The sequence below is a fragment of the Ahaetulla prasina genome, chromosome 1 (genome assembly GCF_028640845.1).
Source record: "Ahaetulla prasina isolate Xishuangbanna chromosome 1, ASM2864084v1, whole genome shotgun sequence".
Taxonomy (NCBI): Eukaryota; Metazoa; Chordata; class Lepidosauria; order Squamata; family Colubridae; genus Ahaetulla; species Ahaetulla prasina.
This window is the reverse complement of record NC_080539.1, coordinates 215,323,533-215,350,797: the sequence shown is the minus strand read 5'-3', so window position 1 is coordinate 215,350,797 and position 27,265 is coordinate 215,323,533. Positions and strand designations below refer to the sequence as shown.

At 42.4% G+C, this 27,265-nt stretch overlaps 3 protein-coding genes across 11 annotated transcripts in view; 1 reads left to right on the top strand and 2 right to left on the bottom strand.

Moving 5' to 3' along the window:
- Window positions 1–337, bottom strand: part of CIR1 (corepressor interacting with RBPJ, CIR1) — a 23,324-nt gene extending 22,987 nt beyond the window's left edge. For both annotated transcript variants that reach the window (XM_058190357.1, XM_058190367.1), the window contains exon 1: window positions 201–337. In XM_058190357.1, coding sequence (XP_058046340.1) covers window positions 201–272 — 72 coding nt within the window. In that variant the 5' untranslated portion in view covers window positions 273–337. The remainder of the gene's footprint in view (window positions 1–200) is intronic.
- Window positions 260–25,245, top strand: SCRN3 (secernin 3). 5 transcript variants are annotated; one of them, XM_058190283.1, is made up of 8 exons: window positions 260–618; window positions 3,459–3,630; window positions 5,234–5,415; window positions 6,687–6,886; window positions 8,041–8,253; window positions 11,895–12,057; window positions 12,736–12,916; window positions 23,218–25,245. In XM_058190283.1, the coding sequence occupies exons 1-8, from the start codon at window positions 260–262 to the stop codon at window positions 23,371–23,373; spliced, it is 1,626 nt and encodes a 541-aa protein (XP_058046266.1). In that variant the 3' UTR covers window positions 23,374–25,245. The 5 variants fall into 5 exon arrangements, with proteins under 5 accessions (XP_058046266.1, XP_058046297.1, XP_058046276.1 ...); XM_058190314.1 differs by having other exon boundaries at window positions 478–651; XM_058190293.1 differs by having other exon boundaries at window positions 478–656.
- Window positions 25,217–27,265, bottom strand: part of GPR155 (G protein-coupled receptor 155) — a 36,492-nt gene continuing 34,443 nt past the window's right edge. For 3 of the 4 annotated variants that reach the window (XM_058190256.1, XM_058190264.1, XM_058190247.1), the window contains exon 16: window positions 25,217–27,212. In XM_058190256.1, coding sequence (XP_058046239.1) covers window positions 26,966–27,212 — 247 coding nt within the window. In that variant the 3' untranslated portion in view covers window positions 25,217–26,965. The other variant, XM_058190273.1, reaches the window with a different exon arrangement.

Here is a 27,265-nt window from a genome sequence, read left to right as displayed (position 1 = left end):
CCTGAGCAAGTGAGCAACGATCGTTAAGTGTGAAACCCCACCCACCCTCTTTTTTTCCCCCCAGGGACCTTCCAATGGCCACCAAACGAACTGCTGTAAGTCGAGGACTACCTGTCTACATAACCATCCCCCATCCAGGGAGAGGCGCTTCTCTCCGGCTCTCCGGCGGGAAATGGCCCCGACCGACGGGCCGTGCTCACCTTTTTAATATTGGACTTAGAGGCGGGATGAAAGTCCTTCTTGCACATGAAGTTAGCGAATGACTTCCCCATGGTGGCGAGGAGGAGGAGGAGGAGGAGGAGGAGGAGGAGGCGGCGGGGTCGGAGAAAGAGAAAGCGGCGCCTCTTTTTACGTTGCGCCGGTGCCTGTTTCGGCTCCCCTCCGCTTCTATTTACTTCACCCGGCCCCCAGCTTCGGCTTTGACCCGGGGCTTCCGGGGCGAGATCGGCAGCCGCGGCGACGTTTTTCTACACGCCGGAGAAGGCCGGGAAACCGCCCTTGCGGCCCCGGCTTAGCGGGATTGGACGCCGACCGGGAGGGCGGAAAAAGCATCAGCGCGTCGCCTGCTCCGCGCAAGGCAAAGGGCGGTGACGCCAGACCGACTTGTGGATCTGACGCGTAAGGCTTTGTGTGGCGCTGCTGAGTTTCCCCGTTAAGTAAAGAGAAGCCCAGGAGGGGAAAATAAAGGGCTATCCGGACTTGGGTGAAACAGAAAGAACAGCGAGCAGATTTACAACAGAAAACCAAACGAGCCAACTGAAGCAATTTGGTGGATTCAGCACGGGGGGGGGGGGGGGGAACAGCTTGCCAGCTTAATGTGATCTGTTGCCTGTTGTTGCTTCAGCATTTTTTTTTTTTTTACATTTATATCCCGCCCTTCTCCGAAGACTCAGGGCGGCTTACAATGTGTAAGGCAATAGTCTCATTCTATTTGTATATTTACAAAGTCAACTTATTGCCCCCCCAACAATCTGGGTCCTCATTTTACCTACCTTATAAAGGATGGAAGGCTGAGTCAACCTTGGACCTGGTGGGACTAGAACCTGCAGTAATTGCAGGCAGCTGTGTTTTAATAACAGACTTCTTTACAGCCTGAGCCACACCGCGGCCCATTTTGCGAATCTTTGCAAAGTTTTAAACTATAATTTGCGTGCCTTCGGGTTTGGTGTGGCTTTGGCTCTGGGGGGAAAGGTCTGGGTGGCTTGCGCAAACTCGCAGGGTCTGGTTTACACGCGTGAAGCCGTAAAACCGGGCTCGGCAAGCCAGCATGATTAAGAGGGAGCCGATGCCCAGGTAGGCATGAATCTTAACACGGAGACAAAAGCTACGGATCTAGAGCCTGAACCTTAACACCCGTGTCGTGGCACCTTTTAATCCTGTTTGTCTGTTTTTATTCGCGCAAGCAGCCTAAGAAACTAGTGAGTAAGCGGTGGGGTTGCTGTTGTTTGGAAAATAAATCTTCCCCCATTGGTCTTCCACCAGCCCAGTTCTGAAAAGCATCCAGGTTGGGAAAAGCTACCTCCTTGCAATGTTTGGGACTAACTTCTGCTAGTGGAGAATCTGCCTATTCTGTCTTTCTGACAGCTTAATGTGATCTGTTGCCTGTTGTTGCTTCAGCATTTTTTTTTTACATTTATATCCGCCCTTCTCCGAAGACTCAGGGCGGCTTACAATGTGTAAGGCAATAGTCTCATTCTATTTGTATATTTACAAAGTCAACTTATTGCCCCCCCAACAATCTGGGTCCTCATTTTACCTACCTTATAAAGGATGGAAGGCTGAGTCAACCTTGGACCTGGTGGGACTAGAACCTGCAGTAATTGCAGGCAGCTGTGTTTTAATAACAGACTTCTTACAGCCTGAGCCACACCGCGGCCCATTTTGCGAATCTTTGCAAAGTTTTAAACTATAATTTGCGTGCCTTCGGGTTTGGTGTGGCTTTGGCTCTGGGGGGAAAGGTCTGGGTGGCTTGCGCAAACTCGCAGGGTCTGGTTTACACGCGTGAAGCCGTAAAACCGGGCTCGGCAAGCCAGCATGATTAAGAGGGAGCCGATGCCCAGGTAGGCATGAATCTTAACACGGAGACAAAAGCTACGGATCTAGAGCCTGAACCTTAACACCCGTGTCGTGGCACCTTTTAATCCTGTTTGTCTGTTTTTATTCGCGCAAGCAGCCTAAGAAACTAGTGAGTAAGCGGTGGGGTTGCTGTTGTTTGGAAAATAAATCTTCCCCCATTGGTCTTCCACCAGCCCAGTTCTGAAAAGTATCCAGGTTGGGAAAAGCTACCTCCTTGCAATGTTTGGGACTAACTTCTGCTAGTGGAGAATCTGCCTATTCTGTCTTTCTGACAGCCGCTTAATGTTAGCCTGACAGTGTTTCCCTTCCTTCCCCCTTCTGGTTTCTTATGTGCAGTGCAGTTCTCACTTGACATGCTCCTCCTCCTCTTGCCTATTCCATAAAAAATATTCCTACTTTTTTATATACAAGATAAAAAACATAACACTATTCCCTCCTCCTATTTTCCCCACAACAACAAAGCTGCAAGGTGAGTTAGGCCAGGGGTCAGCAACCTGCGGCTCTGGAGCCGCATGTGGCTCTTTCATCCCTCTGCTGTGGCTCCCTGTCACCAGTCAGCTCCACAATTGATAGGGCTTTTGGTTAGGATAGGTAGAGGAAAAAAGACGCCGCCCAAGAAGGAGACTCTGTGGTGGGGGAACTGGACTTCCAGTTGGCTCCAGAACTGAATGGGAAGCTTCTAGTTAGGGCCTTTATGGCTCTTTGAGTGTTTAAGGTTGCTGACTTTTGAGTTAGGCTGAGAGAGAGTGACTAGCCCAAAGCCACCCAGGAGGATTAGAACTCATAGTCTCCTAGTTTCTAGGTCAGCATCTTAACCACTTAACCAAACTGGCTTTCATATACAGTATTTACTTATTCATTTACATGTCTGGCATCTGACCTCAAAAAAAACCACAAACAGCTGGATTCATTGTACCCTATTTTGTAATTCAAGTGGATAGAGAGATCCACTTTAAGATGAAATTGAGTCGTGAATGATCTTTCCTCTAGAACTTGTGGAAATTTTTATAACCTTGTCAATAATAAAGAGTGGTTGGATATATAACGGTTGGATGGTGGATGTCTCTAAAAGATCTAAAATTCTCCTGATCTCTAGGTCAGTATTTGTAAACTGCTGGCTGAGAATTCTAGGAGTTGAAGTCTACATATCTTAAAAGCTGCTAAAGTAGGGAAGCATTGGTCTAGTCACACATAGCTCTGCTCAACGATTTATTTTATTCCATATATATGATAAAGAGAATTTGCACAGAGACATGTAATCTTGTGCCATATATTCCACTATATTTTTCATAAAATATCTATCTTAAGGGAAATTATGATAGTGGTTCATCCGTTATGGAGCATTCAGAGCGATATGATTGTTTATTACTTTATTTTTTCAGGATGGCTAATTGTGTTGCTGAACCCTTTTCCTGTGATACTTTTGTGGCTCTGCCTCCAGCCACACTAGGTGGCCGAATCATCTTTGGAAAAAATTCTGATAGGCCTTCCGATGAAGTCCAGGAGATTGTGTTTTTTCCTGCTGCTGTTCATGATCCAGGACAAAAAGTTGAGGTAAGAGCAATAATTCTAGAAAAATCATAAAACCTATTGGGAAGTTCTATCTGAGAAACTTTAAAGATAAAATAAACATATCTATATCCAAAATCACATGCTTGGGTAATTGTATAGTTTGCCTGCATAGGTATCTACATGGAATTGAAATGATGAAACATGCATTGCAGTTTTTTGATGCAAACCATGTGACCTGTAAATTTGCAATCAAATCTGGACACGGGTTCAAAAGAGAGAGGGAGAGACGGAGATATTTATTTTGTGATGTCACGATGTATCTTTTATCATTTTTGCATCATTGCGGTTTCTAGTAGACACCAATAGTAAACCAAGAATGGAAATTGCCCAGCCATCAAAATCTGGTTTATTCCAAGCCTGAATATTGGAGAATACAAATTAGCTGTCAGGTTTTGGCTCAAAGTTGCAATTAACCATCATGTGGTTTGTCTGATTTGGGGTTTTGTGTATTATATAAACTCAGCCATTACAATGTATAAACTGTGGTTTATGATTTAATGGTAATTCATTATTTAATCCAAGCCAGTTGTAATACAAACCATAATTAAGCAAATGATTGCTTAGCACAATATGTATGATTCTAGTTACTATTATTTGTACCAAAACAAAATAGTTCTCCATAATTCCAGGCATCAGTCTTTCCTAGTTCTGTGGTGTTTTAAGAACTTTTGCAAGCAAATACATTATTTAATCCTTTTCAACAATATTGGATTTGGTATAGGGTCAGAACATTTAAATTTGAATGATTTTTCTCTTTACCTTGCACAGTGAGAATGACTCATGGTCATTCCAACAAAATATATGCTCTATCTTAGAATATTTAGAATTTATTTTAGGGTATAGGCCAGTAAAATGAGGACCCAGATTGTTGGGGTCAATATGCTAACATTGTAAACTGCTTAGGGCTGTAAAGCACTATAAAGCGGTATATAAGTCTAAGTGTTATAGCCCCTTATCCTGAATTTAAAGGTAAAATCTTGCAGTGGTGGGCAGCTGCCGGTTCAGGCTGGTTCATGCGAACCGGTAGTTCTGACTATCAGTTGGCCCCACTCACTCACCCCTACCCTATCCTTTCCTATATTTCCTTCTTTCTGACTCAGCTGATTCATGCGGCATAGCTGATTTCCATGCCTTCACTATTCTACTTACCCGGGTTGCCTTAGAAGGTAAGCAGCTGAGCTTCAAATTGCTGTATTTTGAATGCTGCGTGCAAACGTGTTAGGTGCATGCGCCGCAAAGCATGCACTCACAGAACTGGTTGTTAAACCGGTTGCAGCCCACCACTGGATAGTTCTGCTGAATTTAGATATAGTTTTCATAAGAAAAATGGTCTTAAAGGCAGGATTTGAGTCCATAAGTTGCTACATTTAGACAATATGCACAAATTTGTGAGGGCATTCAGATTTTTACTCTTGTTGCCTTCCACTGGAACCTCTAAATTCCAGGACCTCATTTTGTTCAAAAGAATCTCATAATTCCAGTAACAGGTTTGAGGGCCCCACAGCACTATGGGAAGTACTGAATCTGTTGTGTGTAATTTAATAAAATAATCCGTAAAATACTTTTGGAATTATCATTATTGCAGTGTACCTACATAGAAATCGAACAAGTACCCGAAACCTATGCAGTTGTCCTGAGCCGTCCATCCTGGCTATGGGGTGCTGAAATGGGAGCCAATGAATGTGGAGTCTGCATTGGGAATGAAGCCGTATGGGGAAAAGAAGAAGTCTGCGATGATGAAGCTCTCCTTGGCATGGACCTTGTCAGGTTGTTATTAAGTCTGTTGGATAAGATGTGAAACCAAGTGGAAACTAATCGGTTGTTTTATACCTGCGGTGCTTTGTCAAACATCTGTCTCTGGAAAATACTGTATGAGATGGAAAATAAACAACTCTGATATTTGATCTGGAGCAGGGGTGTCAAATTCGATTTCATTGAGGGCCGAATCAGGATTGTGTTTGACCTTGGGGTGGGCATGGCCAGCTGAATGTCACTCATGGGGACATCTGTGGTGCCCCGAGCCCTCTGCCAGGAGCTCTTTTTTCGCTGGCAGACGGTTGCAGGAAGCTGTCGCAGGTGAAAACGGAGCTCAGGAGGGCTGCGTGCAGTCCACTTGAGCTCCGTTTTTGCTGGCAGAGGCACTGTGGGCTGGTCTTTCACTATTTCCAGGGCAGCCTCGCAGGCCAGATCTAAACATCCCATGGGCCGGATCTGGCCCATGGGCCTTGTGTTTGACACCTCCGATCTGGAGGGTTTATGGGTAAATGGGGGCTTAATGCAGAATGGTGCTCCTAAAATGAAAAACTGAAACATAAGCTTTTGAAGGAATTACTTTGGCCTGGTCTAGAAACTATGAAAGGTACAAGATATTACAGGTAGTTACTGACTCACGACTTTTGTTTAATGACCGTTTGAAGTTGTGATGGTGCTGAAAAAAGTGAGTTGCAACCATTCCTCATATTTGCAGCCTATGAAGGGTCCCAGTCACATAATCAAAATTTGGGTGCTTAGCAATCAGAATGTATTTCTGCAGTTGCAGCATCCTGAGGTCACATGACCATCATTTGTGACTTTCCCAGGTACTTCTGATAAGCAAAGTCAGTGGGGGAAGTTGGATTCACTTAATGGCTGCAGTGATTTGCTTAACAACTACAACAAAAAAAGGTGGAAAAATCAGCCATGATTCACATAATGGCTACATCACTTAGTAACAGAAGTTCCGCTCTTAACTGTGGTCATAAATCAAGGATTATTACAGTTCATAAAATCTGATTTTCCTACGGACCGCCTACCAGTTCGAGAATGTCTGTAAGAAAGTTTTGCATGCACAAACAGGCAAATGTCACCTGTGTCATTGCAGTTTTGTAGTTACTAGGATATTGTGTAGATGCGTGTGATAGTTTTCATCCCAAAAACTTTGTTTTAAGGTTCTGAATATGAGCCCAGATGGAGAAATAAATGAGCATGTCCAAATTCTGTCTTTTAAAGTTGAAGATGAAGAATGTTGCAGAAAGCTAAACACTTAGATTTGATTTTAGGCTTGGACTTGAAAGAGCAGATACTGCAGAAAAAGCGGTCAGTATTATCGTTGAATTGTTGGACAAGTATAATCAAGGTGGAAACTGTATGGAGAGTGAAATGACATTTACCTACCATAACAGCTTTTTGATAGCAGACAGAAAAGAAGCTTGGATTCTAGAAACATCTGGAAAGTACTGGGCTGCAGAGAAAGTAAAAGGTATGAATAATAACTTTTATTCAATTTTAAGATGTCTCAGTGGGCAATTCTGTCTATCATATCTATCAATCATCTGTCTGTCTGTCTTTCTATCATCTAATCCATCATCTCTCTCTCTCTCTCTCTCTCTCTCTCTTTCTCTCTCCTTCCCTCCCTCCCTCCCGCTCTCTCTTTCTCTCTTCAGCAGAGCAATACTGGTAAAATTGATGTCTCTGACGCTATTACAGTTTTTACAGAAAGCAAGCCTGTTAACAGTCTGTGGATTCTCTGCCAGCCAAACTTTTAAAAATAAAAAGTAGCTATAATCCTCATTTAAGCCTGAAAGGCTTCTGTGGCAATGTACATCCCTTTCTTCAGATTTCTTCAGCACTGAAGAAAAAGAGAATGGGTGGGAAAAGGAAAGCATTTTAGAAATTATTCTTCCTGCAGATACACTCCAAGATGCTTCTCATCCTCATCTGTTTAAAAAAATTAAGTTGGTGAACAGTTATCATGAAAAATCTTAGCATTATATTAAAAACTGGCATACATTTCAGTTGCCAAGACCTGGCTGCTTTCTTCCGGTCATGTGCTTAATTTCTCTTTTCCAGTATTGGTATTGAGTTAGTGCTAATGCTTATATATATATATTAGCTAATGCTAATACTTGTTGGTTATTTGCCATTTTAGCTGGGAGAAAAAGTCTAGTTTATAATTGGCCCAATGTGTTTATTATGGCCAAGTATAATTATTGCAAATGAGGAAGGAGTAAGGCAATAGCAATAGCAATAGCACTTAGACTAATATACCGTTTTATAGTGCTTTATAGCCCTCTCTAAGTGGTTTTCAGAGCATATTGCCCCCAACAATCTGGGTCCTCATTTTACCCACCTTGGAAGGATGGAAGGCTGAGTCAGCCTTGAGCCTGGTGAGATTTGAACTGCCAAATTGCAGGCAGCTGGCAGGCTGCAGAAGTAGCCTGCAGTACAGCAATCTAACCACTGCACCACCGTGGCTCATAAGAAGCAGTCAACATTCATATTGTTGGATTTAGATTTTTTCCAAATTTCTAACAGTAAATTTAGACATCTGAAGTTAATAATTTTTAAGTAGGTCAGTTTGGGGCAGAAACATTTAGAAGTGTAATAGCTTGTTTTCTTCTCCTTTTTAAACAGAAGGAACACGGAATATTTCCAACCAGCTATCAATCACAACAAAAATTGACCGTGAACATCCAGAGCTAAGGAATTATGCTCTAAGCAAAGGCTGGTGGGATGGTAAAGAAGTATTTGATTTTGCTGCCATGTACTCATATGTAAATACTGCCAGAATGACAACTGCAAGAGGCAGATATTGTGAAGGCTATAAACTACTGAAGAAATATGCAGGTACCTTTGTTAAGTTATAGAAGACCTTATAGTTGTATTTCATAGTTGGATTTGGATGCTGTGTTTTATGAGATTCAAAATATATTTTCTTACCTGAAACGGGATTAATATCTATCTTAATTATATTAGTTTTCCTTGGTTTTGCTTTGAACAAGAGATCTACATACTGCCCTTTTATTTAAGATGCATATGTCAAAGTCCATAACTTTTTGAATAATACTTAACAAATACTGTAGCTGACTATTTATTTTAAATAGCTTAATTCCAGCTTGAGGCTCAATAGCATTAAGGTTCATTCTAATGTATATATTAACATATATACATCTTCTTGACATCTTCTTTTGATGGGAAAATGTGTCTCATGACTCTTGTTATGGTGATTTCTTATTTGAGTGAACTATTGTTTCGAATGAAGGCAAATATACATGTCCCGCGATAATTTTGCAGGTTCAAATCTGAGTCGATCACTGGGACCAGAGCGATCTTACACAGGGAAGTAGAAGTTCCCTGAAGATGGGCTCCAACATGAGTCTGAAAGCCCAGAAGACTAAACCTCTGGTCCCAGTGATGACCCAGACTTGATCCCAAAATACTGTTTTTAAGGGTCTTTTCTGAGGTTTTGCCATGGTTTTATATATTGGATCATCTACATAGTTCCTGAATCAAATGCAGCAAGGGAACTTACACCGCTAAAATGTATTATCCATATATCTTTTGTCTATGCAAGGAGTTCCAATACTTTATAGATAAAGAATTCACCCTGAATTGGCAACTTAAGGCCTTTATCAATTTTTAAGTTTTTCTATCTTTCTCTTTTCTACCTGTCTTTCTTTCCCCATATCTATTTTCTGCCCCATCTCTTTCCCACTGTTTGTATTATTTAGAACACATTTTCTGTGTTTATCTAGCCTGCCAGAAACACATTGCTCTTTCCAGTCTGATCTCTTCATATGCTAAGGTTGCCCCTCACCAGATTCTCAGACAGCGTAATCAATGGCCCTACTGCCTGGGGATTCTGGAGCTGCAGTGTTAACCACACATTTGGAGGGAGACATTGTCTCAATGGTTAGAGTGCAGTACTGCAGTCTACTTCTGCTGATTACGGGCTGCCTGCAATTTGACAGTTTGAATCTCACCAGGCTCAAAGTTGACTCAGCCTTCTATCCTTCCAAGGGCTGTAAAATGACCCAGGTTGTTGGGGCTAATATGCTGACTCTGTAAACTGCTTAGAGGGGGCTGTAAAGCATTGTGAAGCAGTATATAAGCCTAAGTGCTATTGCTATATACCACTTGGAAATATTTCTTCTTTGAAGCTTTGTTAAAGTTTCCAAAATTTTATTTATTTATTTTATTTATTTATTTTATTTATTTATTTATTTATTTATTTTGTCAAGCATGTATTTTATGACAGATACAACTGTAAACATAATTATAAATACGTTGTGACCAAGGCCCAAGTAGGTAGTAGAAAACTCAGTCAGTTTAAAAACAAACAAACTTTATTAGAACAGCTGAGAATTAACTCATTCTCAGCATAGTCCAAACTAAATCGAAGCAAATTCCTCCCAACACCATTCCTCAGTCTTATCACCAACCTTGGTCTTAATTAGGCAAACTGCCAAAGGCTTTTCTTGGCAAAAGTTCAAAAGCCAAAGACTCTGATAAGAAACAAATGCAGCAAGACAAAGCTATCAACATTGCTTTCCGGCAAAGAGCCCAAATGCCGTTGCTGTTCTTTTAAGCCTTATGGGAGGGGCCTATCATCTCTTGGGCCTACTCCCGAGTCGTCCTCTTTGCTTTAGCTGCTCTTCCCTTCTGGAAGCTCTTCTCATGCTCTTCCTGTTCCTCTGTCTCACTACTGTCAGCCTCTGGAGGCTCTGGAGTCCGCACATCATTCCCCGATGCCCTGGCCCCACCTCTGCCTCTGACGCAGAGCCCTCATCCAGGCCTTCCCCAGCCTCCAGGACTGGCCCATGTTCTTCCTCGCTGTCTGACTCCATTGCCAGCTCCGCAGGCTGCTGGAGGACCACAACAAAATACATGAAAAGGATACGAATAAAAAAACATTAGGACAGGGACAATAGGCACGCTGGTGCGCTTATGAATGCCCCTTGAATGAGTCAGGTCATATTTTCTCCCTTACTACTATCAGCTTCAACAATAAAGATCAGAATTACTTGTAAAGGCATATGTGCTTTGAAAATTGAAAAAGCCAAACACTGTTGCACCCTTCTGCTTCAATATTTATTTTACTGTGTCCTGCCATTTCCAATTGCAGTAGTTATTTTGGGCTTCCTAGTGGATTCCTTCCCTGTATGATTGTCCTGTAATCATGCAAATTTCATTCATTTGCAGAATAGCAGGTTCTTAATGCTGAACATCTTTTTTAATATTTGTTTAAGGTTATAGATGTTTTGGAGTTTTATTAGTGTATTTCTTCTAAATCCCTATTTTTCGGGTACTTACCTGAACCATTTTTAAGTCACACTGGGTGTTTAAGTTGATGCAGGTTTTTGTCTTTTTTAAAAAAAAACTTAGTTGAGAGAGAATCTTTGCTGTAAATCTTCTTGGTCTCTAAGGATTTTACTTTCATTTAAGATGAAATCTAAAATTGATATAAAGGAATTGCTTTAAATACCACAATTGCTATTTTAAAATGGTTACAGAATATTCTGAATTTACAGGAAGACACGCTGAAAATCTAAATTGGAAAAGGGACTATCACCATGCAAGGAGGTTTTTTTTTTTTTTAAGATTTACAGATGCCTGAGATCAGAGATTTGGCTGATTATTTCAAGACAGTGTCTAATCTCCAGCCTGCACTCAATTCTTGATCATGTGCACATACCTTGACTACTTCTTCTTTCTCCCAGCGTCTTCTACTCCTCTTCTTTCTTGCCCTCTGCTTCATCTCTCATTTTTGTGGAATACTTTTTCTCCACCTTGCTCTCTTATATTATCCTGTTTTGCTCTACTTCCTTTTTTCTGTGGGATTTTTGTTACCTTCTTCTCTGCATAAGCTAACCAGAATTTCATTTGCCTTCTGTTCTCTACAACAGAAATTGCAGGTGTGGTCCAAGTTTTTTTTTTCCTGTTAGAAGTGGAGTCATAAACCTCTCATTTGAGAAAAAAATACCAAGCACATTTATTTATTTAGAGGTACTCCTTGCCCTATCACTTCACAGTACTTAGGCTGGCTCCCAACAATAAACCACAATTAAAATAATCTTAGGAACGTAAAACACTATTTCTAAAATATAAATAATAGTAAATAATAAATTTACTATTACTATTAAATACTACTAAGTAATAGTAATAGCATATCCTGGGGCCTTGGAAGAACTTGTTAGGCATACAAAAATATCATATACAGTCTGAACATGTGTCTGACTGTGTGACAAACCATAACAAATATAGCAGAGCCACAAAAATTCCAGGGACTGCCAGAGTAAATAGGTAAGTCTTTAGCAGTTGTTTTAAAATCTAAAGTTGAAAAGAAAAATTGAAGTTACAGTGTTACCATTTCTTTTAAATATACAAGTTGCTTTATTCCTGCTTTTTAGCAATTTTGCATAGGTATTAAATGGATGGTATACAGTATATACAGTATTGAACAAATAACCTATCTTAACTACCGATAGGTAATATAACAGCTGAGACCATGATGACAATTCTTCGAGATAAAGAGAGTGGCCTTAACATGGAAGGTGCCTTCATGACCACAGGAAGCATGGTTTCTATACTTCCCCAAGATCCTAGTCTCCCTTGCATTCATTTTTTCACTGGAACGCCAGATCCTGAAAGGTAAGGCAAACAAAATGTGTCATAAGGACAAAATCTTAACCATCTCCTTATTTTTGCCATTTTAAATAAAAGGCTTGAAACCTTTCTGGAAGTATTAAATATGACCAAGTAGGTAAGGTAAAGATCAATAGAAGCTTTAGAAAAGTACAAAACTAAAGAATCTGGTAAGATTTCTGATTCATCTTAAACCAATTCTGCAACAGGAAAGGTATTTATTGCTTCAGTACCTATGGAAATTCTCAGTCATCCAGGTCATGGTTGTCCCAAAGATGCTTTTTCAAGAGGCAACTGGACTTTCTTGTTATTATTTGAAGATGTTTTGCTTCTCATCCAAAAAACTGCTTCTGCTCTTGAGCTGAAGAAGCTTCTTGGATGAGAAGTGAAACATCTTCAAATAATAACAAGAAAGTCCAGTTGCCTCTTGAAAAAGCATCTTTGGGATAATGCTTCAGTGGTTTTCGGGTGGAAGCATTAATTGTTCTTCTTTTAAAGTATACTAGGAATCTGATCTGCTGGGTTCCAGAAACTTTTCTACCTAATCAACTAGATTGTGACTGATATGAGAACTGATATGAAAAGTTAGGTTCTCCTGGAATTTATGCTGAGTGAACGTAACACTGGAATGTGAAAGTAAGCAACTACTTTTGCATATTTGCTTATTTTCATTTTATTTTGTAGGTCTGTTTTTAAACCTTTCATTTTTGTGGAAAATATTAGCCAGCTTCTAAAAACCAGTTCTCCGGTGTTTGGCCACGAGGATCCAGTTAAAAAGCAGCCACGATTTCATACAAAGCCTGACCGAAGACATGAGCTCTATCGAACGCATGAACGGGCAGTTGCCATGATGGAGACGTCAAAGGTGGGTTGATCTTGGAATTGCAAAATGTGATTTAATTTGGAAATTCAAAGAATGTCTAGAATCTGTTGTGTTTGTAGAAGCTGATATGCCTTGAAAAATTCTTCTGGCATATCAATTTTCAGTCATTAATGTGAATTTATGGAATTGACGAGCAGGTTTTATGCATTCTCAGTAAACTCCCCCCAAATTCTCCATGACTATACTTTTAACAGCCATGCATTAATTACGATGTGAGGGCTCAAACCAATGGTGAAACCAATGGCTCCCGAGGATGTGGACAGGTTGCTGGGGAGGCTGCATACCACGACATGTTTACTGGACCCGTGCCCTCCCTGACTGGTGCTGGCCTCCCGGGAAGTGACACGAGGCTGGCTCCAGGGGATTATCAATGCTTCTTTGTTGGAGGGGGTTTTCCCTGCCGCCTTGAAGGAGGCGGTGGTGAGACCCCTCCTCAAGAAGCCTTCCCTGGATCCAGCTATTTTAGGTAATTACCGTCCGGTCTCCAACCTTCGCTTTATTGCGAAGGTTGTAGAGAGTGCCGTGGCACGGCAGCTACCCCAGTACCTGGATGAAGCTGTCTATCTAGACCCGTTCCAGTCCGGCTTCCGACCCGGATACAGCACGGAGACAGCTTTGGTCGCGTTGGTGGATGATCTCTGGAGGGCCAGAGACAGGGGTTATTCCTCTGCCCTGGTCCTGTTAGATCTCTCAGCGGCTTTTGATACCATCGACCATGGTATCCTGCTGCGCCGGTTGGGGGGGTTGGGAGTGGGAGGCACCGTTTATCGGTGGTTCTCCTCCTATCTCTCCGACCGGTCGCAGACGGTGTTGACAGGGGGGCAGAGGTCGACCGCGAGGCACCTTACTTGTGGGGTGCCACAGGGGTCGATTCTCTCGCCCCTCCTGTTCAACATCTATATGAAGCCGTTGGGCGAGATCATCAGTGGCTTCGGGGTGAGATACCAGCTGTACGCTGATGATACTCAGCTGTACTTTTCCACCCCGGGCCACCCCAACGAAGCTGTCGAGGTGCTGTCCCGGTGTTTGGAGGCCGTACGGGTCTGGATGGGGAGAAACAGGCTCAAGCTCAATCCCTCCAAGACCGAGTGGCTGTGGATGCCGGCACCCCGATACAGTCAGCTGCAGCCGCAGCTGACTGTTGGGGGCGAGTTATTGGCCCCAAAGGAGGGAGTGCGCAACTTGGGTGTTCTCCTGGATGCACGGCTGTCGCTTGAAGATCATTTGGCGGCCGTCTCCAGGAGAGCCTTTCACCAGGTTCGCCTGGTTCGCCAGTTGCGCCCCTTCCTTGATCGGGATGCCCTATGCACAGTCACTCATGCTCTCGTTACCTCTCGCCTGGATTATTGCAATGCTCTCTACATGGGGCTCCCCTTGAGATGCACTCGGAGGCTTCAGTTGGTCCAGAATGCAGCTGCGGGTGATAGAGGGAGCTCCACGTAGCTCCCATGTAACACCTCTCCTGCGCAGACTGCACTGGCTACCTGTTGCCTTTCGGGTGCATTTCAAGGTTCTGGTTACCACCTTTAAAGCGCTCCATGGCTTGGGGCCTGGGTACTTACGGGACCGCCTGCTGTTACCTCATGCCTCCCACCGACCCGTACGCTCACACAGAGAGGGACTTCTCAGGGTGCCGTCCGCCAAACAATGTCGGCTGGCGGCCCCCAGGGGAAGATCCTTCTCTGTGGGGGCTCCTACTCTGGAATGAACTTCCTCCCGGTTTCGCCAAATATTCTTCTGGCATATCAATTTTCAGTCATTAATGTGAATTTATGGAATTGACGAGCAGGTTTTATGCATTCTCAGTAAACTCCCCCCAAATTCTTCATGACTATACTTTTAACAGCCATGCATTAATTACGATGTGAGGGCTCAAACCAATGGTGAAATCTGAACCGGTTTATTACCGGTTCGCTGTGTGCGCCTGCGCGCTGTGTGCCAAACGTGCATTGCGCATGCGCATGCACAGTGCGGACCACACATTAAATGCGAGGTGTGTGCGCGTGCAGTGCACACCAAAAGGAAGCATGGGGTAAGTACAACAGCATGCGGGGGTATCTGATCAGCTGTGGCGCGCGATCTTTTTTTTTACTTTTAAAAGTATTTTTTTACAACCTATTCGGATGAAAAAAATGCTTGTAAAAGGTTAAAAAAAGGCTTTGATGATCGCGCAGCACAGCTATGATCGTCGGAGCTTTTTCTTTTCTTTTTTAAAGCATCACCAAAGAACCAGTAGTAAAAAAATGCCTAAAAAGTAAAAAAAAAAAAGTTCTGACGATCAGCTGAGTGATGCACGATCTTCGGAACTTTTTTTTTTACTTTTTAAAGCATTTTTAACTACCGGTTCTGGAGAACTGGTCATAAAAAAATGCTAAAAAAGTAAAAAAAGTTCCGATGATCGGGCGTCGCTCACCTGATCGTCGGAACTTTTTTTTTTACATTTTTTACTACCAGTTTGGCGAACCAGTAGCCTTTATTACTACTGGTTCAGGAGAACCGGACTGAACCAGGAGCATTTCACCCCTGGTTCAAACCAGGGGTGGGTTCTAAATTTTTTTACTACCAGTTCTATGGGCGTGGCTTATTTTGTGGGTGTGGCTTGATGGTCATATGACAGTGGGTGTGGCTTGGTCATGTGAATGGGTAGGCGTGGTTTGTGGTCATGTGACTGGGTGAACGTAGCTGGGTAATCATGTGACTGGGTGGGTGTGGCCAACTTGATGTCACTCACGTCAAAGGTTGATGTCACTGACGTCAATTTCCCTGCCTATTTATTTACTACTACTGAACATCCAAAATATACTATTAAATCCTATATATATATGCCATATGTGTACATACATATTACATAGTATAGCGTGTATAGGCACACAAAAAGATACATTATCTACTATATATATACTGTTTGTACATACACACAGACACACACCCCTCTTCTAAAACTATACGCATTCAACCTCACTACATTTGGAAAAACACACCTAGAGTCCACTTTCTGCCACACATTTAACTATAACTTCTGTACATTTAGAACATTACACGCACCAAAGATGTTCTTCCCTAACTTGCACATGACTGTTAGAGCCAGGAGAGATCATGGATTGAGTAAAATGTGGTGAAACTCACCTAACAACGTTCTTGCTTAGCAACCAAAATTTTGGGCTCAGTTCTGGTCATAAGACAAGGCTGCCTTCCTCTGCATGGCAGCCTTGACCTAGTAAACTCCTTCTCCTTTCTAGCAATTTTCCTCTCTGTTAGAGGCACCAAAATAATCTAGAGATGTAAGGTTTCCTGCTGGAGGAGGGGGTTGAATTAAATGGTCTCTAAGGTCCCTTCCAGCCCTAGATTGCTGTCCTGTTTCAAAGCATCTTCTGAAGCCACGTCTAGTGCCAGGGTTTGTGGTCCTTCCTTCCTCTTCTTTCTCTCTCTCTCCTTTCCTTTCTCTTTCTTCTCTCTTTATCTTTTTCTTGTCTCTCCCTTTCTTCCTCTTTTACTTTCTTTCTCTCTTTCATTCTTTCTTTTGTCTCTCTCTCCCTCTTTCCTTCTTTCTTTTTCTCTTTCTTTCTTATCTCTCCCTTTCTTTCTTTTTTTCTTTCTCTTTTGCATTATTTTGTGCCACAAATCAAATTGGATTATTTTGTGCCATTAATCAACCATCCATGAATCAATCAATCTTTCTTTCTTTCTTTCTTTCTTTCTTTCTTTCTTTCTTTCTTTCTTTCTTTCTTTCTTTCTTCCTTTCGTTCTTTCTTTTTCTTTCTTTTTCTTTCTTTCTTTCTTTCTTTCTTTCTTTCTTTCTTTCTTTCTTTCTTTCTTTCTTTCTCTCTTTCTTTCCTTCTCTCTCTCTCTCCCTTCCTCCCTCCTTCAAAGTCTAGGACAGGGGTCTGCAAACTTGGCTCCTTTAAGACTTGTGGACTTCAACTCCCAGAATTCCTCAGCCAGCTTTGTTCCCAGAGGAATTCTGGGAGTTGAAGTCCACAACACGGCCGAGGTTGGAGACCCCTGCCTTGGAGTTCTTTCCACCTGTGGCTGGGCGAAGAGCCCCTTGCTCCCCCTCACTCGCCAGGGAGGCCCTTCAGGTTCAGCCGCAGCAACCTCAAAGGTGCTCGGCGCCTCTCGGAACGAAGGGGAGCAACGCTGTGGCCGCCTCCTGGATCAGCGCAGCCCCCGCGGGCCCCCCTCCCCGGAAACCCCCTGACCCTTCGGAAGGGCAGCCCCCGCTCGAGCGTCACTTCATGACAACGTGCTTGCCCTTCACGTTGACTTTATCGAGGGTGAGCTTGTGGGAGAGCGACATCTTGGCAGCTCTGGCATAGCAAGTGACCTCCGGTTGAGCAGCAAGCGAGCGAGGCAGAGAAAGAGCAAGGGAAGCGGTGGGTCTCTTCGGCAAGGTCGGGGGAGGCCACGCCGCACTTCCGCCTCCTCTGGATAGGCTGACCCACCTCCCAGGATTCACATGATTAGCTGAGCAAGGCCATCAATCTCGGCCAGGGGGCTGCTTGGCCAATTCGGAAAGTCACGTTTGACATGTTCGGAAAGCTCTGTTTCCCCCACCCACCCGCCTCACACTCTCCTTTTGCCAAGTCCAGATTGGTAGCCATTGGTGTCGCTCAGGGCGATGTGTGTTCAGGTTGGACAGTTGGTCTGGGAGTTGATTGGTCCACAAGTCTTAAAGAAGGCAAGTTTGAAGATGCCTGGAGGCAGCAGAGGTGGTGGCGGCGGGGGTGGTGGGGGCAGCGGCAGCAGTGGCAGCAGCAGCAGCAGCGGCAGCAGCAGCAGCGGTGGTGGTGGTGGCGGGGGCAGGGGTGGGGACGGGGGCGGCAGAGGGGGTGGGAGGGGGGGGGGGGGGGGGGCGGGGGCAGCGGCAGCAAAGGCGGCGGTGGCAGCAAAGATGGTGGCGGTGGGTATGGCGGGGTGGCGGTGGCAGAGGTGGTGGTGGCGGGTGTGGCGGCAGCAGCAGAGGTGGTGGCGGGGCGGCAGTAGTGGCAGTAGCGGTGGGGGGGGAGTCCCGGGAACTTTTCCTGTGTGGCTTTTTGCCGCGGCCGGCATCGGTGGCAGGCAAGCATGACAGGACCGCAGGGAAGGGAATAGGTGGTCAGGGCGAGCGACCGGCGACCAGTTCGGGGGCTTGGCCAGCCATCTTTTCCTACCAGGTCTGCAAACTACTAAATATTTTTACTACTGGTTCTCCTGAACCATGCGAACCGGTAGCAACCCACCACTGGGCTCAAACCATTTATATTCAGAATTCTTACTGAACTCTTGGTAACAAATCAGGAGGAGCCTGGTAGCATCTTTTCTGACTAATATTTTTGTATTCAAAGGCATCAGCTTTCATTAGCTGCAGCTCAGTTCATCCTCACAATCTTCTTCCTGTCACATTCAAACTTTCCTTCTTCCTTTTGTAAATTCTGGGTTGTGGTTTTAACTATTTCCTTTTTGGCCTGTGTTTTTCATTTTTTAGCTTAACATACTTAAATTTTGGTTCTGGATTAAATAGATTTTTGTTCCCTGAAACTCATTTGAAGAAACAGTTATTCCTCTTCTTTTCCAATTCTCCTTTGAAGAAATCTTGCTAGACACAACTAGAAAGGAAACAATTTCCCTTTTGGCTCAATATATAAGGAATAGAGAAGGGAAAAAACCAGGTATAATTAATTAATCCACCTTTAATGTATGTTGGCTCTTCACATACCTGTTTTCTGTGAGAAGGAACATTGGACTTACCTGAAGGTTCCTTCTGGGTGCGCTGTGTGAGAGTCCAGTTGGTTTAATCTCATCTGATTGGCCAGAGACTGAGTTAAATTTGCATAAACACTCCTCCATCCTCCCTTGGAGCTCCAGTTCGTTAATGAGGTCTGGATCTTGATAGGATGATACCTGTAATGATAAAAAGACACTCGCTTCCAGACCCTGGACCTGTTGAAAGTAAATAAGGGAGGGTTTGGACTCTCACGCAGCGCACCCAGAAGGAACCTTCAGGTAAGTCCAATGTTCCTTCTCTGGTGCGCTGCTTAGAGAGTCCAAGCAGTGGGATATATCCAAGCTAAGTATCCCTAGGGTGGGAAATTTCGGGTTGAAGAACCTGCTGTAACACTCTCCGCCCAAAGGCCGCCTCAGCTGAAGCAAACTTGTCAATCTTATAATTCCATATGAAAGGAGAGGGCGAAGTCCAGGTGGCTGCCCTACAAATTTCAAGTATCAAAGCCTGAGTGGCCCAAGCTGCAGAAGTCGCCGCGCTTCTCGTTGAATGAGCTGTGATGCCAGATGGTCTGGGCTGAACCTTCTGTTCATCGGCCAAAGATATGCAGGCCCTGATCCATCAACTGATTGTGGAAGAAGACACTTTTGTGCCCAAGGAACTAGGCTTGAAAGATACGAACAATGATTCAGATCGTCGAAAGGATGTGGTGCAGTCAATATATCTGCGCGGAGCCCTACGAACATCTAGGGCAGGGGTCTCCAACCTTGGCAACTTTAAGACTTGTGGACTTCAACCAGGGGTGAAATGCTCCCGGTTGAAAAAGAAGGGAAAAAATAGGTTGTGAAAGATTCAGGGAAGGCCTCAAATCTTCCAATGAGAACTGAGCATACAGAATGTTCTTAATCTGCTAAATGACATGTGGAGGAAGAGAGAGCAGGAGAAGTAAAAGGCAAGAAAAGAAAGAAAAGAAAACTAATGGAAGAGAATGGAAGGGATGCTTAACTGGCTTCCTATTCCTTTAAGGAGTGATGGAGAACAGAAGGAGGGAAGATAGTGAATTGAGAGGCAGTTCAGTGATTTATTTGATTCCTCTAAGCTTATCAGAGATGTCAATGGATGATTTGTGTTGTAACCTGGTTATATTCACACATGTTGGGGAAATGACCAAGCTGCTCCCTTCATACCACATGTTAAGTTTGGTAAGGGACTTTTGAGCAGTGGGGGTGACTATCGTTGCACATCTGAAACTGACATCATCTGATTTTGGCCCTCATTCAATAATTGGCTTTTTGTGTTTGAGGCTTAGTAGTTGTGGCCTGCCAGCTGCCAGTGGAGCCGGTGGCAGACTCAGACGATGGGGTGGTTGGGGAGGAACTCGGGCCAGTCTTGGAGTCTGGGGGAAGCTCTGATGGATGCTCTGTGTCAGAAGCAGAGGAGAGCCAGGTTCCGATATTTCCCAGATGCCTTTGGAGTCAGAGATAAGTGGGGAAGAAGAACAGCTGGGTCCTGTTACAGATGCGCATATGCGCAGAGCTATCAGGAGAGGAGAACAATTGAGTACCAGCAGCCAACTCAGAAAGAAAGGCACACGTGGATGCTGAATGGCCCCTCCCTGGCTGGGGAATAAATAGAAGCTAAAGGGGAATGGCATCCTGGGAAACAACTGTTAGGAGTTATTCATCCTGATTCGTGTCTCAGAGCCTTCTTGAGAGAGTTTGATTTACAGCTTCGTGGCTGGAAGCTCCCGGCCTGGCAGTTATCCAAGGACTGATAAGGTCTGTACTTCAGTTAACCCTTGGAAGGATTATTGCCTGGACTTTTCTGTGTGGGAATGCCGTCAATTCCCAATAGCTAAATAAAGAGGGTTTTTTCAGAACAAGGGGTTCTGTTTCTTGGTTCTACTAAGGCTGGGTCAGAACAGTAGTTCAGATCTGCCCTTCTCCTCCCTGTCTATGCTCCTATGATTAGAATTGTGCCTTGCATGTACAGGTAGACGTCAACTTACAGTTGCAATTGAGACTAGAATTTCCATTGCTAAGCAAGGCAACGATTAAGCGAGTTGCATCTAATTTTACAACCTTACATAGCTCTACAATTCCTTTACCCACAACAATTGCCAGATCTGAAGATGTACTGTAGTTATATGAATGTTGTAAATGGTTGTGGCAGGCACAAGGATGGAAAAGTTCCTCCTTGCACAGCGAGATCCTTCGGAGGGGCCAATTGTCCCACTTTGCAAGTGACTTAACCGCCTTGCTTAACAATGGAATATTGGTCCCAATTATGGTTGTAAATCGAGTACTACCATGTTTCCCTGAAAATAAGACAGGGTCTTATTTTCTTTTGAACCCCGAAATAAGGGCTTGGCTTTATTATTGGTGTGTTTGTGTGTCTTATTTTGGAGTGGAGGAGGCGGTGAGCGTAGGACTGGATGTTCCGTCGTGACTGCTGCCTCCCTTCCCTGTTCTTCACACCGGCCGAGTGGCTGGCCGCCACTGCCCTGACGTGTCCCGCCGCCACTGCCTTGTGGAGCAGGACTCTGCGAAGCTTGTTGTGCCGTTGCACGCACGAACTGCAGCACTGCCGTTTCATCATACCAGCACAGCTGGCGTCCTGCCACTTGCGGCTGCACCGTTATGTCAAACCTCGTGGTAGTGCTGCCATTTGTGCTTGCAAGGGCACAAGCCTTGCAGAGTCCTGCTCCAAGAGGTGGCCCCGCCGCTGTGATGACTCTCACAAAGACTCATTTCTGACGGGTGGGGCAGGGGAGAAGTGAGACGCGTGAAGTGAGACATGGATCCCCTTGCTGCCTCTTCTCCCCCCCCCCTTCACCGGGCAAGGCAGGGCTCCTGCCCCTTGCTTAGTCACCCGCCCCCTTTAGGGATGCAATTGGGGGGGACAAGGAGCAGGATGTGCATCTTACCTTTCCAGCTCCGTGGCATTCCTCGCTGTTGTGTCCAGGGAAACACGTTATTAAAAAAATCCTTCTCGTGAGTTCAATCAAACTTCTCAAATTCATGAGAAGTTTTCTTTTACAATGTGTTTCCATGGACACAACGGTGAGGAATGCAACAGAGCTGGAAAGATAAGATGCGCGTCCCGCTTCTCCCCCGCTCCACCTGCCACCCCTCTCGATAAAGAGATGGTGGGGAAGAGAAGCAGCCAGGCTGCTGTTGCCATTGGGGTGGGACATGTTGGGCCGCGAGACTTGCATCTTACCTTTCCAGCTTCGTCGCGTTCCTTGCTGTTGTGTCCAGGGAAACACGTTGTAAAAGAAAACTTCTCACGAGTTTGAGAGGTTTGATTGATCTTGCAAGAAGTTTTAACGTGTTTCCCTGGACACAAGTTGAGTCCCGCTTTTCACCTGTTCCACTTGCCACCCCCAAATTGCATCCCTAAAGGGGGAGGGTGGCTAAGCAAGGGGCAGGAGCCTGGTCATGCTCGGCAAGAGGGGGAGAAGAGATGGCAAGGGGAGCCACGTCTTGCTCCACACATCTCACTTCTCCTCTACCCTGCCTGTCAGAAACGAATCTTTGTGAGACTCATCACTCTGCCACCTCATGGAGCAGGACTCTGCAGGGCTTGTTCCCTTGCATGCATGAACGGCAGCACTGCCGCGAGGTTTGACATACTGGCGCAGCTGCGAGCAGCAGGATGCCAGCTGTGTTGGTATGATAAAGCTGGTGGCGGTGCTGCAGTTCTTGTGTGCAACGGCAAAACAAGGCTTGCAGAGTCCTGCTCCATGAGGCAGCAGTGGCAGGACACATTGGCAGTGGCGGCCAGCTGCTCAGCCTGCACGAAGAATAGAGAGGGGAGGACATGTTCCCCCCCTTTCTGCCCCCTCCGGCCTCGCCTCAACTTGTTTTGGTTGTGTGGCAAGCAACCAGAGGAAATAGCAGGACCGGCTGCGCATGCGTGTAAGTAGTTGGTGGGGGGCTTATTTTAACGCATGTGCTGAAAAACCCAATTGGGCTTATTATCCGGAGAGGTCTTAGTTTCAGGGAAACACGAAGTACTTTGTACTTTAAGTACAAAGGCTACTAGCCTTACATGTGACCATTTAACACTTCCTAAAAACACAGAATTTTAAAAAATGTTAAGCACGAGGCTACTTCTGAGATTGGTTGGAGCTTGTCAAGGGATTCATAATTTATTTGAAGACTCAACATTAGTTGTAAACCTTTCCCTATATGAAAACTTTCTTTTCATTATGTTGCTGGTTTTAAACATGTTTAACTTATATCTCACTTTTCATTCAGGAGCTCTGAATGTACAAAGTGCTCCTTCCCCCCCCCATAGTAATTTTGTTAACTGTTCAGAGTCACTTAAATGATGGGCAGTGTAGAAATGTGGCGATTACATAAATTAAACAATTCAGTGAAGTTTTTTTGGGTGCAAGTGGCTGGACAAAAGTCAGCATGTGACTTTCTATGGCTGAAGGTGAACTATAATTTGGGTCTCTACATAGTCTAACATTCTAACCACTAGATCACACCCACTCTTATTTAAGATTAATTGTAGCAATCATTTGCTGTGCACAAGGTTTATATTTGGTTCTATTTTCAAATTTGTTTTCTAGGAAAAGGCTGCACTGATCATGGAACAGATCCAAAAACTAGAGAAGACAAAGATTGATGAGATGGACTGTATTCTCCAGAATGGGTTCCTGAATGTTGATCAAGCAGCAAATCTTTTTTCAGATTGTGTTGAAGAAGAAATACGTATATATGCATGACAAAATATCTGCTGTTGTTTCATTTTATTAATCCAAGTGTTATTTTCCAAAACAGCTTTATTCACTGTACAATGCTACTGGCCAAATAGCATTTATTATGTAAACTAGCTGGAAGATAAAATATTGGCATTAGCCTTAATAGATTATAACTGCTAATTTTAAATGTAACATGCAGCCATCTAAAGTTTAAAACATCTACAAAATTACTGGGTTTTTGTTTACTTTGCATATATTTTCAGCCTGCATTTGTTTATTTCATACACTTAATGGGCAATTTAATAAGCAGAGTTAATAATAATTTATACGTTGCCCAATTCCCAGGAACTTCAACATTTAAACAATTAAAAGTCTAGTTGGACAAGAAGCAAAATAAATAAAGCAAATAAGTGAAATAACTAATTCTGGAATTAATATGTAATTAACCAAATCAACCCCAAGACATTGTAAAGACCAAAGTGGCTGTCGAGAAAACCAAGGACTGTAAATTACAGCATATTTCCCATTTTCTTCTAAATGGCTTTTGAGATGCAAATTTAAATATTTAAGAAAACTTTTAAGAATTCAAGAAAGTATTTCTATTGCAGAAGTATGAAAACATCGTAGATATGGTTAACATTAATGCCTTTAATCTAAAAATAACAATAGATATACAGTGAGGTCTGTATATGATTTGAACTCGTACACAGACTTAGTCTTTGACAAAGGATTAAAAGAATAAAAATTCTGTCTTGAAAAGCTTGTATTAAAAACTTAATATATCAGAATAGTTTGAATAGGATGTTATTTCCAATGTCATTATGCACTGGATTTCACAACACAACAAATTAGATGCATTGGCCCCTATTAGAAGAATAGGCTTCACTGAATAGCATAGTTCCACTGCTTCTATACATAGTTTTTATTGGAACATCATCTAAAGTTGGTGGTAATCAAATATAATTCAAAGCACTTCTGCAAAATGTGCTAATAACCAGCAGAAAACCAAGAAATTGTTAGATAATGGGAAAGAGCTCAGATTGCCATATAAACATGATAATGGATGTTTGTAAGATGCCTTCATTGGTAATAGGATCTTGTTGGGTTCAGATTTCATTCCTTCTTTGGTTTCTCATCAGTTAAGTGGAAGGAAAGAAAAGCTCAAACAGTTAATCCAATGTTTATAAATAGGATGTTTTGCTGCGGAATGCCAAAATTGGTTTTTTTAAAAAAATCAAAATTAATATTTTTCAGGCTAAAGGATGACTGTTGGGAGCCAGTTATAGAAAAGTATAAAGTAGGATGCAGTCAAGTCATAGGAACGTTTAAGTCCTAATGATTTATCTAATGAATTAAATATAGCGTTTAATTTTTTAAAAAGGGTATTTTCTGAGTTGAAAGCCTAAATTTGGGCAGAAACTCATTCGGGTGGCAATCTTATGCCTATGGTAGTTAGGTAGTATAGCACTTTAATATGTGAATAAAATTGCACTATTAATGTCCAGAAGACTATAATTCTTGGCAATATAGCTGAAAACCAGGTATAAATTAGTTGCATGTCTCAATCTGGCATACATAAAAATATGATGAATTCAAGTAGAAAGGAATTAACAAAAAATTACATCCATGTAAAAAAATTGTTTATGTAATATATTTTTATGAAAAATAATACAATTACTATCACAGCAAAAATATCAAGATGAAATCCTATATTGGGGGATACAACCTAGAGCTGAATGTCACAAAAGTTAAAATTGAATACTCTTACCATGGCACTTTGGACTCTAAGCTTGAATCTATCTATTATATTAAGACATAATTTAAACTATGGTTAATTTGGAGCTTAATATTTGTATGAAACAGTTGTGAATTGTTTAATAAATGATGTTTAAATAATCTCAGTGTATACATTGATCTTTGAATGCAGTCTACCTAGCCTAACTTTAAGGATGCTTTAAGAATTGAACTACAAGAAGTAAAAAATATATAGTGTAACTTTTTGCTTCAACTCTTAACAAGGAATATTATATAAGTCAGGACAGCTGTATTTATTGAGTAATTGGAACAGCAAGAAAATTAATCTGCTACCGTACTTTCAGGAAATAACTCTTCCCAATTTTAAAAAAAATAATAATTGGGTTTTGTAATACAGCCTGCTTTTCATTTCAGCTGTAGATCAACTTACAAAGTAGACTTTATGTAAACCTTTTTTTTCATTTTGGAATATAGCCATTTTTATATAATGCAGAAGAAATCTTGGCAGTATTTCAATTCATGTGCATTGATAGTAAAAAAAAAAATAGAACTAAAAAAACCCCCACTTCTTCATGTCTGAATACATAAAATTGTGAACATGAAAAGATTCATTATTTTTCAGGTGTTACAGAGTTAATTCTTTAAAGCTAATAGCCATAATTTTAATAAGTCCACTTTCCAAATATAATCCATATTTGTATAAATATAAAATATAACCTTACATAAATGTGTCATGCATCTGGTAAAAAAAATAGTGGTTAGATAAAGATAACCAACAAGTCGTCTTAATAGTTGAAGAAACATGACAAATTGCTTCTTCTAACAATATTGTTGATGAACCACTTTCAGAAAAAATATTTAAGCATTCTTTTTAACTTTAAAAAGGCCAGTAAGATGTTCATGTCTTCCTATTATTCTACAACGCTGCTTAAGAATTAAAAAATTACCAGAGTTGTTAATAAACATAGACATTTAAAAATATATTACTTTTATGGTGAAACCTTACTAATATTATGCACACACATATATTTCTATGAATTATTTAAAAATTTGTATTGCAAAATTAAAATTTAACAAGTTGTCAATTCAAGTTCTTTAATTTGCATATCAAGAGTAGTACTCAAGTACAATTTGACATTTTAAAAAATAGTAATTTGGTATTATTAAGTACAAAATAAATATGGCATCTACAGACTCCAACTGATCGCAGTCTGTGAAATAAATTGGTCCATTTTTGGCAGCCATGTGCCAATTACTTATCAATGAACCTAGGGGAAAAATTATGAAACAAATTAAGACTTGAAGAAGAAGTCCTGCTCACAGTTATGATGCTTTAAATCTCATTCAGATTTAAACAGACTGAGAAACAGAGACCTGCACGCTTTAAAAATTAAAACAGGCTTATTCATATAAGAATCGGGATGAACAGCAAAATTCATTTGCTGATTTCTCCTTTAACACATCAATCTTCTGTTATTTTGTCAGTACTAGTAAGAGAACTTTATTGTTAAAACAAGAATAAGAACTGCATACACCAAAACGATCTACTTTTCCCTTTTTTAAAAAAAAACACCCCACATCACATGATAACAATGAGTCGTTTTCTCCATAGTATTGTTTGTACTGGCAAGGAAAGAAAATTCTAAAAAAAACCAAACTATTGTTTCAAAGAAAATAAAATAAAACTGAATACAAAGCCTGTTATACGACTTCCGCAATTGGAAATAATTCCCTGAAACTACTCATTTTAGTCAACATTCAGATTGCAAGACATAATTCTCTTTGGGTTAGAGATCAACACGACCACATTATAAGCAAAAGGATCTCAAACAGCGTGCATCAGATGCGAGTCTTGTCTTGGCTAGCTTCCACAGGCATTTTCATTCCCTCGGCTGTCCTGTATTACAGTTGTCGTAGCAGTAAAATGGTAATACAATCGCTCATCCCGAAATTCAAAGTCATTGGTAATATGTTGGATGATGCCGCCTTTCACCAGCCTCTCTCCATAGACTACAGCTTCCCCGCGGTCCAAGGCAAGGCCAACTTCCAAAAGCCAGTTCACCAGATCACAGCCAAAGAAGACTCCAGTCACAGTCTTTGTGCCACACCTGTATGTCAAAGGAAGGATTCACCCACATGTTCTGTAAATCTCGTACCACCA